At 35.6% G+C, this 16,354-nt stretch overlaps 1 protein-coding gene across 2 annotated transcripts; it reads right to left on the bottom strand.

Moving 5' to 3' along the window:
* Positions 1-261: 261 nt before the first annotated feature.
* Positions 262-16,015, bottom strand: LOC145216497 (ankyrin repeat domain-containing protein 27-like). 2 transcript variants are annotated; one of them, XM_080084506.1, is made up of 25 exons: positions 15,782-16,015; positions 15,557-15,721; positions 15,122-15,344; positions 14,392-14,624; positions 14,119-14,178; positions 14,003-14,056; positions 13,843-13,908; positions 13,450-13,526; positions 11,245-11,366; positions 10,661-10,690; positions 10,088-10,226; positions 9,633-9,705; positions 9,506-9,562; positions 8,905-9,035; positions 8,752-8,840; positions 5,346-5,461; positions 5,173-5,265; positions 4,764-4,872; positions 4,206-4,372; positions 3,807-3,926; positions 3,024-3,173; positions 2,194-2,376; positions 1,625-1,744; positions 1,354-1,515; positions 262-1,252 (listed from the first exon to the last, which is right to left on the bottom strand). In XM_080084506.1, the coding sequence occupies exons 1-25, from the start codon at positions 15,881-15,883 to the stop codon at positions 530-532; spliced, it is 3,564 nt and encodes a 1,187-aa protein (XP_079940632.1). In that variant the 5' UTR covers positions 15,884-16,015; the 3' UTR covers positions 262-529. The 2 variants fall into 2 exon arrangements, with proteins under 2 accessions (XP_079940632.1, XP_079940633.1); XM_080084507.1 differs by lacking the exon at positions 13,843-13,908.
* Positions 16,016-16,354: the final 339 nt, after the last annotated feature.

Here is a 16,354-nt window from a genome sequence, read left to right as displayed (position 1 = left end):
TGTATGACTGACTAGGTATTATTAAACTGTGAGGCAGTGTGATTGCTGGGCAGTAAAAAACAGCAGTGTCGCCCATTTTTTAGAAGTTAATCATGAAATTGGGTTGTTGCAGCTGTTTTTCGCTGAACGAACGGTGAAACAAACGTTTTGATGCGAAGATAAAGATAAAAAAGCTAAGAAACACTTTCGCAAGATCTATACGTTAGCATACAAGCCTGTTGTGTCTTCGCTTGATTATCTTCGATCCAAATCATCTTCAACTTCTGGGCAAATAATTTAATTGCAATGCAACTGAAGGCTGAAAACAAAATCAAAATACAGCAAAACGGGCAATATAAATTACAGAAACTTGTAGGTTTGCGCAGGCAAAAAATACACTGGAAGGCGCAGTATTGCACGTGGTAGCTTAAAATCAGACAAAAAGCACCCAAACGGACAGGTAGAAACAAAAAAATGGTTTTTAAGTGAAATTTAGACACACGGGAGTTTGTTATTGCAAAAAAATCAATCTAATACATCATAACTAGCGTTATGAATTGTCAGAGCAGGCTTTATTATTTAAACACAAATATGATGCGTCTGAGCTCCCAGCAGTGTCACAACAATCCTTGTCGACGTCATCCTGGCTCGCTGTGGCATCATCAATTTGATCGAGCACATCAGAACACAGCTTGGAGGTGATTTCAAAGTAGGAGTCGGTGTTAGGCGGCTTTGAATCTTCCACTTCACATGAATCCTGGATTTTATCGCCTTTGGATACGAGGACCTGGTTCTCACTTTCTGTAACGTAACTTACCTTAGCTTCGACACCCGACGCACAAGGCGTCATGGAGGCGTCGTCATTAGTTTCCACGCATTCTTGTGACGTCACACTTGTATTAGCAACGTCACAAGCGACCACAGTGGATTCGAGTTTGTCTGAAACTTGTTCAAACAATTTTAACGTGTCTTTATTTTCAACGCAGTTTTCCGAAACAGCAGGCTGCATATCGGATTCAATGACGTCATCGCCATCGTTTGACGACACTTTGGATATGACTTCATACAGTGGTGGAGTTGAAGGGGTGAGGTCGTTGAACTTGTCGTACAACTCATTGGCGAGGGCCTCGTCAGCCTCCGATTGGCTGATGCTTTTACGTGACAGTGAATCCGGCGCTTTCCGATTGGATGAATCAGTTGTCACGTGTTCAACAGCAGCTTCTAGGGGCTGACTGCTTTTGGCGTTGGTCAAGATTTCAAAAATTTCAGGTTCCTAGCACACAATACATGGTAACCAATCAAAATGTAACGTTCTGTCACGTGACCATGGTAATTGTACCTTCTTACCGTAAACCAAGCAAGTCGCGAACTTACCGTTTCTGCCCAGTCGCATGGAGTTTTATTGAGGTTGTTCTTGTAATACACCTTGGCCCCGTTATCGACAAGCAGTCGCACGGTGTCGCCATGTCGCCATTTGACTGCTTCATGCAACGGGGAATCCCTTTTGTGGTTGCGAATGTTAACCGATGCCCCGTACTAGAAGAAAATAGAAATTTAACGTTTTGTAATTATGATGTTGCAATGTTTTTAAATTCGTCTGAAAGATATTTACTGGGTGAACTTCTGTACCGGTCGACTAACCTACCTCTAACAGGACTGAGATTGATGCACAATGTCCGTTCATTGCTGCCATAAATATCGGGGTATTTCCCTCGCTGTCACGGATGTCGTAATATGCACCGTGTTTAAGAAGTAGTTTCACAATCTGTTCATAAAAAACACGCGTTTTGAATGCCATTTAATGACTATGATTTTATTCATCATTGAAAACAAGCTTTTTCTGTTAATAAGACACAGAACACCTTATCGCAGTGGTTCTTAACCTTTTTGTTGTAGTTTCCCACAAAAGTTCATCACCAATGTCAAATTCCCCCCTTATTATTCATATGATGATGTTTTTTTTACCGTATATTATAAATAATTTGAAAAACGATTGAAAATAGTTACTTTGTGACTAAATACTCAAATTTATGAGATATTCGAATAACTTTTAAACAACAATTTAGGTACAATTCACTGATACAAATTTCCCCATTTACAGAAGTGGGAAAATTTTCCGCCGGTAAAGTACCACTGTCTTGGAGCAACGTTGCGAATCCCACCACACATTATCGGGATTAGTACTACATTTTTGCACTGGTTACTTTAACTTACCTCAACATGGTCGTATTGACAGGCAAAGTGGAGCGGAGTATGACCTTTAACCCTGATTTTTGTGTCAGTTTTTGCATTATGCTCCAACAGCAGCTCCACCATTTCAACATATCCCAACTTGGATGCAAGCATCAGTGGTGTGTTACCGTCCGGGCCAGTGATGTTAGCATGCAGTACGGTATCCTAGGTATAAGTAACAGTTGGTTAAAATCAGGGTTTGCCGCTACAATAACTTTGTGTGCGGTACGTCCAGGGCGGATTTTGACACTAGAATCCTCGATACTGAGCAACCCTGTCTTCGATGATCGGTAAATGAAATGTGCTGGCCTTCGCACAAAGAAAGGCAAATATAAAGCAAATCATTTATGTTTATCGGCGTATTATGCAAACCCTTTAACTCAAGAAGAAAAAAACGATAGAGAAAAGCAACAATAAGTTAGCAGCAGACAACGTATACTGTTTAGACCTAAAATCTCTCAAAAAATAGTTTTATTGAAAATAAAGTGACCGGTCTTCTGTTCCGTCAATGAATTTGTGACGTCATAAATACGTCATAATACCCCGAAGATTGTAGAATGCATATGAACAGAAGCTTTGTGCTCGGTTCAATGGAGTTTTATTCCAAACTTGGCAATGGAAAATGAGACCATGTACTTTTTTAGTGCACTTTCCTAAAAATACCTGGTTGCCAAAAGCGTATTATGACGTTATTATTCCACATGACAGTTCTTTAACAAAACGCCGGAAGCCAACTAAAACTCTTTCCTACTTATGTGTCAGTATTTCAATTTGTGAACGTTTTTGGCATACACGAAGCGGCCACAACTTACCAATAGAGGAGGTTTACATTTACTGCACTGACATAACGGATGACATTTTTCAGTGTTACCATCCTGGGCATTTTCAGCGGCCGACCAACCGCACAGGAATGAAACCATGTTGGTGTCATTGTCTTGAACTGCTCTCAACAGCTTCTCAACCTGCAAGAAAATCAATCTTCCGTCGTTAAATCGATACTATTTTACAACACTATTTGTTTTTGTTAAATGACAGAAAGGTACAAAAATAATTAATTTTAATACTGGCAGCATACTTTGCGACATTTTCAGAAAACACAAATATGGTTCAATGCAATAAACTCTGCCACTCACAGTTTAAAAAAAATTACAACCAAAGATTTTTTTGTAAATTGATATGCAGCACATCTTTTACTTTTACAACACATCAAAATATATTGTTGGCAAAAATTCTTTTTCAAAAAATAACCTCAAAGTGTGTGATGGAGTAAAAAGCGTGAAGAGCCCTGGTTAAGATAACCAGTGGTCGGCAACCGCCGGCCCCCAGACCGGTACCGGTCCGCGAGGAGTTCGTTACCGGGCCGTATAATTTTCAGTGTAAATGCTTTGAAACATTTTCCCTATGTATCCAGGGGATGATTAACTAATTTAAGCCTTTTTATTTCTAAATATTAGTAGTTTTTGAAGACAGGTCCGCGATAAAATTTTAGTTTCAAAAACGGTCGGCAGAGCAAAAAAGGTTGCCGACCGCTAAAATAAACGATAGGTGATGGATGCACCACCTAGGTCTGTGAACAGTGGGATTATAGGTCAAACCTGTTTTTCGGTGTTGTCTCCATCATCAGTGCTTCCCCGTTTAGTCTTCGATTTTGATTTTCCTTCGCGTTCAGCAGAAACCGTCGCAGTGGCAAGCGTAAAACTTCGATGTAAGGATTTCTGAAAATTAATTAAAAAAATCTTTGAAAAACACAGTGTACAAACATGTAGTGTTATTACAGGGTTTTCCCGTGAAAAGTGGGCATCCTATTTCGACGATCACTATTTATATGTGTATTTTTCTGCAAGAGTAATTGACGAATCAGCAGTGCTTCACAATCGGTCAACAATAGGTGTGAACACAGTATATGCTACACTACACCCATGTGGCATCATCGGTATCACTTAATAAAATTAAATGGGTCAAAAACATTTTCTTTTTAAAGCACTCTACCCAACCTTTTTCGGAGGATCCCTATATCTGGAAACAGCGTTGAGGTCAAGCTCAGTGGTACGTAACGTATTGGTGACGTCACTGTTGTGGCTGACGTCAAACGGTGTTAGATTTTTCCTGTTCTTGAGTTTGGGGTTGGCTTGGTATTCCATCAGAGCTTGAACAATTTTGACTGTAGCAAGACAATAATGTTCGTAAAAATCTATTTTTCGTTAAAAAATATAGCTTTGGTGTCTGTTCAGTTTTCATTTAAGTTGAACAATGTGTGTCAAATTGCAAAATATTTTGTATGCATGTCGTTTTCAGCAGCAGTCTTAGGTTTGATATGTAGAGGGTTTTTATAAGTTTAAGCAAATATGTTAGAGAACATAAAGTAATTTATAGTAAAAGAGAACATAAAGCTTAACATTGAAGGATTTTACCAACATTTATTAAATTTTACTCAGTCGCACACAAAGGTGCCTTGGTGACATATTTTATACATATTTCCATCTCCAGCAAATTGTAAAAACCCTCATATTATACAACACATTCTATGAAACTCAAAATTGATCCTTGCTTACCATATCCCCATTTTGCTGCGATATGAAGTGGTGTGTCTCCGCAATCATTCGTTGGATTGATTTTCACGATTACAGAGATGGGATCAAAGTAGAGCAGCGCCTTTACACACTGCAATTAAACAATATGAATTAACACAAATACTGCCTGTATACAAACACAAAACCTCGAGCTTCTTATACATAAATGTGCAAAAAGATTGTTATAATTTAGTCCAGTGGTTCTAAGCATGTGGGTGGTTACTGGTTACTCCTAAAGGAAAAAATGTTATTTAGCAGCAATTACACTATCTTATATTGTTGCGAGACGTCAATCTTGTGTGACGTTATAAATCAAGGGGGCAAATGAAATTCAAATGGTTATTACTAGGGGTAAGAATAATAAAAAGGAATCATAAAACCATTGACTTACCCCTTCGTGACCACCAAGACAGGCAAGATGTAGTGGCGTATTATTGTTGTTATCTTCGGCGTTGGCATTGGCACCATGATGTAAAAGCAAAAACTGGTACAAGAGTTTGATAAATTGGCTACCATACATCTCTATAGGGGAACGAATTTTGTTTGAGCAACATCTCAACCTACCATGACACTTTGAGAACCTTCAGCAGAAGCAGAGTGCAAGGGAGTACAACCGTGATAATCTGTGGCGTTTAAATCTGCACCAAACTCCACCAGAACATCAACTAACTCATGTTTTCCTGTTGCAAATATGATATGATAAAACATGGGATATACAACCACTACTAAGTGCAACCAGAAAAAAATACAACAATTGAACGCCATAAACATCACACCATAGGTTCCAAAATCTGTGCAGCGGCACATTACAATAAAACAGCCCCCTTTGATAAAGGATAATATGCCCAATGGAAAAATTGGAAAATAATATGGATTTTAGTATTTTAAAACGTCATTGCATCTAGATGTGCTAACTTAGACTTAAAACTAGAAGGGTGGCTTAGCACATTTTGTCGTTGCATTTACACTAACCTATTTTAAAACATTAATATATTTTCTATGCTGATTTTGTATTGGGTCCCATATTAGCCATCGTCTTTTATAACCTTAGTCGTTTCTGCAGGCAGAAACTCATGGGTCCCCACACATGCAAAGTTGAAAATAATGCAATTCAAGAGATAACCATGAGAAAGTCGGGTGTTGCAAGGGAAAACACAGTGTTTGGCACTGGGCTTAAATAATAATACTATGTGGAATACAAATTATAAAACTAGAAGGGTGGCTTAGCACATATTGCCCTTGCATATACACTATAACCTATTTTAAAACATTGATATATTTCCTATGCTTATTTTATATTGGGTCCCATACCATCCACTATCTTTTATAACCTTAGTTGTTTCTGCAAGCAGACACATGCAAAGTTATGCAAAGTTAACACATGCAAAGTTGTAGATAATGCATTTCAAGAGATAACCATGTGAAAGTTTGGTGTTGTAAGGTAAACGCAGTGATCGGCACTGGGCTTAAATAATAATACTATGTAAAAACATAACATTTGAGTATGTTTAATAAACTTTGCAAAATTTCATATAATTAGAATGTTTTTTAAAAGTTCATTTATTTTAGGGGGCTAGTTGAGTAAATGTTGGGGCTAAAGGTAAAACACATCAACTGAAACCTACAAATAGCATAGTCCACATACTACCCCAAATTTTATCCAATCCAGACACTGTTTAAAAAACTGACCCATTGTAGGGGACTAGTGGGGTAACTAATGGGGTCAGACACTCAAACTAAAAAAATATGAAATCTCAATGACTCAATCAATAGTACTGCAAAATTTCAGCCCAATCCGCCAATGTTTAAAATTTCGACCACTAGAGGTGTTTTGAGCGACAACCGTTAATGTTTCAGATGTCATAGGGCTGTTAACAACCCCCTAACTAACGTTCACCAAGCAATCCAAAAAGTCACAAAAGAGTAACATACAACTGCTTGCCCTTGTAACACTATTGAGCAACAGAAATCTTTCGTTTGTGGTGCCCAGTAACACACAAATACGTTTTACACTTTAGGGGCTTGTGGGATAAATGTTAGGACTACAGGGTTAAACACAACAATCGACACCTATAAATGGCATACTATACAAGCTATTCAAATTTCAGCCAATTCTGACACTGTTTAAAAACTCAGCCATTTTAGGGGGCTAGCGGGGTAAATATTGGGGTTATAAACAAAAACAAAGTGGTATGCACATCTACATGAATATATCTACCATCTGTGTAAATTTCACACAAATCCATCAAACATTTGATAGAAAAATGAGTCGGACAAACTTTGGGTAACAAACACTCATTTTAGGAGGCTAGCCGGGTAAATACTGGGGTTATTAACAAAAACAAAGTGGGATGCACATCTACATAACTATATCTACCATCTGTGCAAATTTCAGCCAAATCCATCAAACATTTGATGGAAAAACGAGTCGGACAAACTTTGGGGAGAAGAAAAAAAAACTTGAGTAAAATCAATATGTGTCCCCTTCAGGGAAGGGGACCCATAACAAGCAAACGAAATATCATTTACATATTCCACTTAATGTGTCATTTTTTATTTAGTATGTTCCGGTTTAGTGCATTTGGGCTTCATGCAAGTGCAAAACTACATGTTTACACAATGAACGCTAGTACAGTTTATCCTGTATGGTATTTTATGCAGCACAGGACGTTACTCTGGTGTTGCCAATCACAGCATTTTCAGCAGAGCATGTTTGGCAAATTCCGGGAAATAAGTAGCAAAAGCTTTTTGACAGATGGTACAAACCGCACTCTGCAACTAGAATAGTGGTTTTCCTATATTTTGCCAGTTTACATATACTACATATATTTAACGATGTATCACATATACCATTTACTATATTTATAATGGATGTATATTTGGCACCTACATTTCATTGGGTCCCTATCTTTTTCCCGGCACTTTGCAACATAATTGTTTCTGCAAGCATAATCTAATGGGTCCCCACAAATATGCACATGCGATTTGGTAACAGTAAAATTAGGACACAATGATTGTTAACGTGGAATATAATTATGGTTTTTAATCTGCACATAGCATTCCCTGGCGCCGTTAAGTTTCTACATACCAGCAATACGATTGCTTAGCTGGGCTTTTTATGTCCAAAACCTGTTCTGAAACAGTTTTATTAACGCTTTCAGTTTGAGAAGTCATATTACACAGGTGTAACAAATTGTGCTGCGTTGTCCCTCTGCGTTTCGAAACACGAATAAGTTGACCTACATTAACGTTTACAGCGCAATATAACTAACATTGCAACATCTTAATTCCAACCAGTGAGAAAATGGTCAAGTGACAACTGCGTTCATGCGTGAAGCAGAGGCTTATCGTCAATCACTCCCATTGCGTCAGCAAAGACAGCATGTAAAAACATATTTGGGGTTTAAAATTTCAGCAGGTTAAGTCTTGTATTTCTGACCTCATTAACATGTGAACAAACAAACAAATATTTGGGGGTAAATGGGTGAAAATGGATATATACAACTTCAAGTTACAAAATACTTAATACACTGCAATGTACCAATCAAAAAAGTATGAAACTCCAGAATCATCTGCTTTAGCAAGTATTGCCGTTTTAAAAATGTTACGTTTTGGGGGGCTGTGGATGAACCGAGGGTTCAAACGGTGTCAAAATTCACATGGACCATCTTTAGACCAATATATATCTATAATGTGTGTAAATTTGAAAAAGTTTGAATCATTCTTTCTTGACCAAAACGTGGGAACAAATCCGCTTTAGACGGAAAAATAAAGAAAAAAAATATAGACAAAAACAATATGTGTCCCCTTCAGGGAAGGGGTCCCATAACAAGCACTGCCACTTTTGATTTTGACAATGTTTACAGCTAAATTGACAATGTTTACAGCTAAATGTTCTCGGCCTGTAGTTAAAATGTACACTTTTTTGTATGTATAAACCTATTACAGATGATCTACATGTGAAAAATACCTGTGGTTGCAGCTATATGTAGAGCACACCTTCCCTTATCATCCCTTGTAGTTACAGAAACTTGTGACTTCAACCCGTGCCCATTGTTCCTAGTAAAGTCAAGTGATTGGAAAAAACAGGAAATCAGTTAAGCACAGTTGCAAAGTTTCTCACCCCTGAGTAAGTTTTAGGCACTTTGCACATTCACACAATGGATGGCATTTGTCATGCTCATGAAGGTTTCTCAGTGATTCAGCTTGACGAAGAAATCTCTGAACACCAGACTTGTCGCCATCCCGTATTAACTGCAAAAACATGCAGGTGGAATTTAGTTCCATTTAATTTTTTCACTGGACACCATATGAATGACCCCACTAATGGTGTGTTTTGTTGAGTATGTATTGTGTTTTTTTGCCTAAAATGTTCATTTTAGTGTTGTAACTCCTATGGTTCTTAATAATTTCATTGTGTAAACTTTAGTTTGTTGTAAAAACAACGTTCTTTATAATAGTATTTATGGAGCATATTATGATATTTTCAACCCTGATATTTTTAACCCTAAAAGTTAAACAAAAGAAAAAAATGCGAATGCAACAAAGCTACAGCCAACATGGTAGGAGAACAGTTCTAACCAAGAAGTTAGCTACTGATTAATTGTGGCAAATATTTTTGCACAACATTTGGTAAACAAAGTGCAACTACTGTAAATATTTGTTACTCTGCTTATATTCGTCAAACTTTAAGCAATCAAAGTCAAAACTAAAAGCTACAGTACCATAAATAATCTCATTAATTGCTTTCCATCATCAGTAGAATTTTGTCTTTGCAAAACCTGCAAGCAATACAAAATGGTATAAATTTTGTAACTATATCAAGTTGTAGAACACATAAAAATGTATTACCTTGGCAGCTTCAATATTCACATTTCCTTGTCTAACATGTTCAATGGCTGCTTCAAGCGTTGCCAAATAAAAACTGCATAAAAATCAAGGATTCATTTTAATCAGCAGTTTTTAACCTTAATAAGCTTGTAGGCCAGTAAAATTTAAAAACAATTCTGATGTGTGTTTTTTACCATTTTAACTTTCACATGAAAAAAGGCACATAATGATAATACCCAGGAAATAATACAAAGCTAACAGAATTAAAAGACTTTATTGGTTTCAGCTGTGCTGTGTTTAGTACTGATATTTTTATGTCCTAAAAATCCTAACATTGCATTTACTTTAGGCACTAGTTAAAAAAGTTTTTCATGAAAAGATTTCATGATAAGAGGCAAAATAGGTATATTTCTGATTGCTTATTTGATATGTACTACAAGTTATTTACAATCCCAGTTTATAGTTACTTAGCTTACCCTGATTTATCCTGAGCTGTCTTCTTAAATTGAAAGAACTTTAGATAAAAGAGATTAGCAAGCCAGTTTGCAATGTCACACTTGATGACAAGATAAACCAGAATAGGCAAAAGGTCATCCGAGGACAAGACAGCCACTTCTACAGAGTATAAAAACACAATCCTAATCTAATACCAAGGTAATCCAGCCTAAATCAAATCCTTTAACAGCTTGGTTTGCTGTAATTTCAACACAGGTAATTTAATCGCATAGTGATTACCGTTAAATACATTTCCATGGAATTGTAATTACATCATATTAAAACCCAGCTAAACGTATGAAATTAATGTAGTATTACTACTATCCAATGAAATTACCACACCACACCTAGACCTGAATATGTTTACTGATGGATATATTGGTAAATTGCTAGAGCAATGCCATAGTCTTTAAATGATAAAAAAGTTTGCAGCAAATTCAGTGCTATAAATATGCTTGTGTGATGTCCGGATATGCATTTAACTAACTACCAACTATTGACCGTAAAAAGAATGATGCATATTATGTGCAAACAAAAGAGTGTAAATAACGTACCTTGCTGAATGTGGTCTGCTGCTGATGAACCTGTAAAGCATGAAATTATGAATTGATTTCCATGTGCAATAAATTTCAGTCTAAACAGGTAAGCAAAATTTGCAGTAATTCTTTTCATGCCACTTTTTTTACCATATGGTTAGTGCTATCAAGAGTAATACAAGAGTGATTATACTGAGCCATATCAGACTCTCTTACAGACAGCATGATCATTTACGAACACTGTTTATGACAATAACTGAGAAAGGAAAATATTTTACATGTTACAGAATCAGTCAATGAATTTACATGAAATATATAGCCTAACTGGAATCTATAAATAGTTCTTACAAATTCACAGTCAGTATAAAACATATTAAGAGATGAATAAAAGTAATTAAAACACAACAAAGTGAACTAAAAAAACAAACTGGAGCAGATCATGAGGGAAAATAGCTTAGACAGCCACTTAAAAATTGTTTGGTTATATATTTGGAAATATAGACATATATATGCCATGTAAAATCATTGACTGAGTTTGTTACTTGGAAAATGTTTTCTATGCTCTTCTATGATACTCAACATGTGAAGCTTGCGTGTCATACTTGCAAATGGTTTCTTCTGTGATAGAAACATGACAGCTTTCTGTATGCATGCCAGTTTCTCACTAGGAGTGTGGAAATGATTTAGAAGTGAGAGCTCTCTTCTTGCTCTAGGAACACCAATCCTAAAACATAACAAAAGGTTAAGGTGGAATCAATTAAGTGAACTATTTTTTTTACTTTGGTGTTCAGACTAGCATAGCAGTTGCCTACTAATTATTAATAAATAGTTGAAAAAATTGCATGCAATTTCAAAAAAACTTTTTTTATGTGAGTATGCATAATCATTTTGGAAACTAGAAGAGTGGCTTTCTGATATACTTCCATTTTATATATTCTATATGATATTTACCAATTTACTATACACATCATTTGATCTACACATATGATTGTTTTTGTAAACAAAAACTAATGGGTCCCCACACGCGTGTTTGTGCGGATTTACGGTAAACAAATGTTGCGGTGATTTTTAGATTCTTAAGGACAAATTTTTAGAAAGCATTAACCCAACAATAAAAAAAAATTGTTCGTATTCTTTTGGCACTATTATTGTCATATATATATAATTACAAAAACATTAAAAAACGATACAAATACTTCAATTTAATCTCTTGCTTCGACCCAGATATTGTCGTCCAAGGTCGGGTTTTAAACAAATTTTCCTACAAAGCCTTAATTACAGACACTATAAATTAAACAGCCATTTGCTGCACAGGTATACATAACAAATTGTTTTTTACTTAACTTTGTTTCGCAAAACGACTACCATTGAGCTTTAGTAACCTCTCACTGACCTTTAGTAACCTCTTTTGACACCGTTTTCAATAGCAAGCAGACTTAGTGTAAAACAATACCGGTTTGCCTAATTTTATATTTTAGTATTGGTTTGTCAAAAATAATGAAGCTACGTTGTGACGAAAATTCTATCTTAACTGTGTTTGTAATACCTACAAGTTGACCTTTAGTGACCTGTGGTCATGCGGCGGCCAAGCTGACAACGAGAATTTAAATACCATTTATCACGGCTATAAAAAGAAATTATGTTTATTTTTTCACCTTTATGTTGATCAACAATGTTTTGCTTGACATTTACAAAACCGAAGCACTTTTATCGAATTTAAATTACGTCTTAGGCGTAAAACGTTCGCTGGAAGTGCAAGTGATAACTTATAAAACGACATGGCATTGCTGCGCAAAAACAGTTGATTTCTAATCACTGAAAAGACTGTCTCTTAAAACATCTGTCCGGACGTCAAGCTGGTCCCTCCCGCTCTGCACTAAACCGTTTTAATCGTAAACCACTGAATGACCCTTGGGACTTCTGTCTGACTGACAGTGTACACAAACTATGGGCTGTGAAAGTCATTATTTGGCCGATTAAGGCAAATTTTTGAATACTAAACGAGTAAACTATTGCAAACAATTGTTTGAAATTTCAGCACATTAGAGCTTGTATTTCTGGCCTAAAACCCAAAAAGATTATTTCGGGATTTAAGGGGTGACGATTATTTCGGGGTTAAAGGGGTAAAAAATGGGTAAATCCAATAAAAAATTAGAAAAGTATTTAGAATACCTTACATTGCACCAACCAACAAAGCATGAAACTCTTAGATCATGTACTTTAGTCAGTACAGCCGTTTTCAAAACTTTACGTTTTGGGGGCTTGTGGGTGAACCGCTGGGTCATTTGGGGTCAAACTTTAGGAGGATCAGGTTTTAAACAATAGCTAACATCTGTGTAAATTTGAATAAATTTAAAGCACTCTTTCTTGACCAAACGCGTTTGACAAACCAGCGTTAAACAGAAACGAATATTTTGGGGTTTAAGGGGTAAAAATGGGTAAATCCTGTTAAAAGTTAGAAAATTCTTTAGAAAACATCACATTGCACCAACCAACAGAGCACATAACTCCTAGATGATGTACTTTATTCAGTACAGCCGTTTTAAATTTTTTACGTTTTGGGGGTCTGCGGGTGAACCGCTGGGTCATTCGGAGTCAAACTTCAGGAGGATCAAATTTGGATTAATATGTAACATCCGTCTAAATTTTAATAAATTTGGAGCACTCTTTCTTGACCAAACGCGTTTAACAAACCAGCATTAGACAGAAAAAAGAAAAAAAATACGGACAAAAACAATATGTGTCCCATTCATAGAAGGGGATCCATAATAAACCTAAAAACAATAGTTTTGAGAAAATATACAAACCAAAACTGTTCTTGGATTTCCAGGTCAACACGTCCAATTGAAAGCAGATTCCTAGTGATTTTGTTGAAATGAAAGTCCTGAAATTCAAATGCAATGACAAGAAGCACTGCGAATTTGTGACAATGTGTTTTGTACAAGAAAGTAACTTTGTAAAATTGGGCTACTCAGTGTTTTTTTACTTCACAACCAGGTTCATATTCTTTTCAAATTGGTAGCTTTGTACCCATGGCCATAATCTGTTAACTTGCATAAGAAATGTGTGGTGTACAATTAATTTCAGAAACCACTTTTTAAATTTAGTGCTCGCTCCATGTTAAGAGGCTTCATGGCTTGCGCTGCTTTTGTGTGATGATGATAAAGCTTAATAAAAAATTATATTTTGATTACTGTTACCTGAAAAGAAAGAAGATCTCTCAATTTTCCCATTATTGAATCATGCACGTCATGTTGAACATAATTCTAAAAGCAATTTAGGTTTTTGGTTGCCCTTGTTTCACACATTTGTCCTTTAAACAGAAAAACAAGATTAAAACAAAGAAATGTTAGCTCTTACCTCAAGCGTTGTTTGAAACTCTTCATTTTGGGCAGGAACATCACAAAACTTTTTCTGCAAAAACATTGCATGAGATTTACATCAATTTAATGTCAAAAACTCAGAAAAACTCTTACCAATTTAAAGTCCTTTCGCAATAGCTGATAGCAAGATGTTAACAGTTTCAACATTCCATCCTTAACAACAAGTATCAAGAGATGAAAACCTGGTTGATTAATTCCAAGTTGTGTCTGACTATTTTGACAAGATGTCCAAAAGATTGGATTTGTTCAAATTTTTTCAATTATTTTTACTGTTTGCCATTCAAATTTAACAATGCACAATTTGCCACAAGATTGGAAAATACATCACAATATTAGTTTTAAAAAACATGGCATCCATTCACTTACCGACATGCTGGACACTTCTTTTAGCATTGCCTTTTCATTTTTGGCCATTTGGGTGTAGGAATAAGGCCGTGTCATTTGGTCATTGTTAAACTGAGTAATTTTCTCATTGACTATATTCCGACATCTCGTTGCGTTGCTGGCTTTGCCCCAAATAAACGTTCCATATTGGTCCCACAATGATTTAGGTGGCTGAAGCTCCATTGAGTCAGAATCATCACCAATGTCACTATTTTCTAATTGGATAAAAATATGATATTAACACTCATGATAACAGAAAAGTGATTGTTAAAACATTTGGAATAAAATGCATTCGTTATGTAATTTGTCCATATAGGTGGAAGCAAATCAACCAGGTCTAAAAACTTATTTCTTAAAAAAAAAAAAAAAATTAGGTTTGTGGGCCTCTAAATTAACTGATCATAAAAAGTTCTTCTGATGCACACCACTTAATGAACTTTATTTTAGTTTATTCAACCTGTTCGTTCTACTTCAAAAAGAAGTAGTATATCAAGCTAAACAGCGAAGACAAATACATAACAAGTTTTCAGTAGTTACTCTTTCAAATTAGGTCTTATCAAAGCAGTGACATTGGTCAAATGAGCTAGTGTAGTCATATTATGGCACTCCAGTTTGATGAAAGTAACAGACTATTTGTCTGGGACGTGTCTGTAATGATTAGGACACTGCGTAAAAATAACAATGCTTAAACTGAAGTAATGGATTTAATTACTTTTCTGCAAGACAAGCTCAGATTCCAAGGGCTGTGAAATACATAGAACGACATAACTCTCATCGTTTTGGTTGAAAAATGTCTCCTCAAATAGAATTTCCGATGAGTGACAGCTTTCGATTTGCAGGTCCAGTGTTTCACTTCGACTGTCATATGACGGCTTTTGGAACATGTTACTAAAACCATTTCCACAGAGTATTTTTGACCCTTCAATAGAAACTTCCTAAAAACATTACAAATATTTTAGGTTTGTGGTTGCAAGACTTGTATACATCCTAAATCACAATTCTACACCCAAAGTGAACCAATATCCAAATGTGTTTTGTTTATAAAAAAAACCTGTCTTACTGCAGTTTTTTTTATTTAAAGTTTTTTACTAGGTGATAAAAACAATCATTTATCAGGGTGAAGAATTTCCCAAACTGCAGTCTGTACCTTTCCATTAAATGTCATGTACTTGTTCTGAGCAACATTTCCTTCCTCTTTGTCACTAGAATAAACCACCACTGGTTTCAGAATATGCGACTCAAAATATTTTTGCGTAAATAGATCGCCATCATCTATTCCAGCTTTCCATGTCCCGTTTCTTGGAATGCAAATCTGCACAAGTCGAATATTAAGCAAAAAAACTAATCCGTAAGGAAATTGTAAAATAATTACCATCCATCGTTCACTGGATGCCCTTGCGAATAAATCTTCATGTTTGCCGCAGAGCGAAATATACCAATCGTTTGCTGTTAGGTCTTCGTCGTAACTTGCCATCTCTCATCGCAAATCTTACATTACAAATAGTAAAAATACAAGCGCAGATACGCTTTTACACGAAATCGATATTATTATACACCAGAAACGAGAAACTTTTGACGTCGACTAACACAAAAACTCAAGTCTAAACAGAACTTGTTGCAAACATAAAATCACTCATGCGTAAAGATTGGCGAAAACAAAAAATGAATTTTTTAATTTGATTTTTATTGAGAAATGCAATTTTGTTGTTTTTTAACCAAAACAATTTTTACAATCCTTAAAATTTACAAAACAATTAACATTGAAGAATGTTGATCATTTACTCTCAAAAATTACAATACAAAAGTATTTTTTTAAACTAGTTTTTACCCTCAAATTTTTAATTTGATTTTTATAGATGAGTGCAATTTGGTTGTATTTTGAAAAAAACACTTTTTTATCATAATTAAAATTTACAAAATCACAAACACACACAAAATCTCAATA

This window comes from Phallusia mammillata, chromosome 1 (genome assembly GCF_965637545.1).
Source record: "Phallusia mammillata chromosome 1, kaPhaMamm4.hap1.1, whole genome shotgun sequence".
Classification (NCBI taxonomy): Eukaryota; Metazoa; Chordata; class Ascidiacea; order Phlebobranchia; family Ascidiidae; genus Phallusia; species Phallusia mammillata.
Note: the sequence above shows the minus strand (reverse complement) of the source record. Positions and strands in the feature narration are given on the sequence as shown.

What these genes read in the sequence shown, in the direction of transcription:
- LOC145216497 (XM_080084506.1), bottom strand. Translation starts at nt 15,883, where the DNA reads ATGGCAAGTTACGACGAAGACCTAACAGCAAACGATTGGTATATTTCG. An exon ending in ACATGACATTTAATGGAAAG is followed by an intron (nt 15,345 to 15,556) that starts GTACAGACTGCA and finishes TAATGTTTTTAG; the next exon opens with GAAGTTTCTATTGAAGGGTC. An exon ending in ACAGCTCAGGATAAATCAGG is followed by an intron (nt 9,706 to 10,087) that starts GTAAGCTAAGTA and finishes ATTTTTATGCAG; the next exon opens with TTTTTATTTGGCAACGCTTG.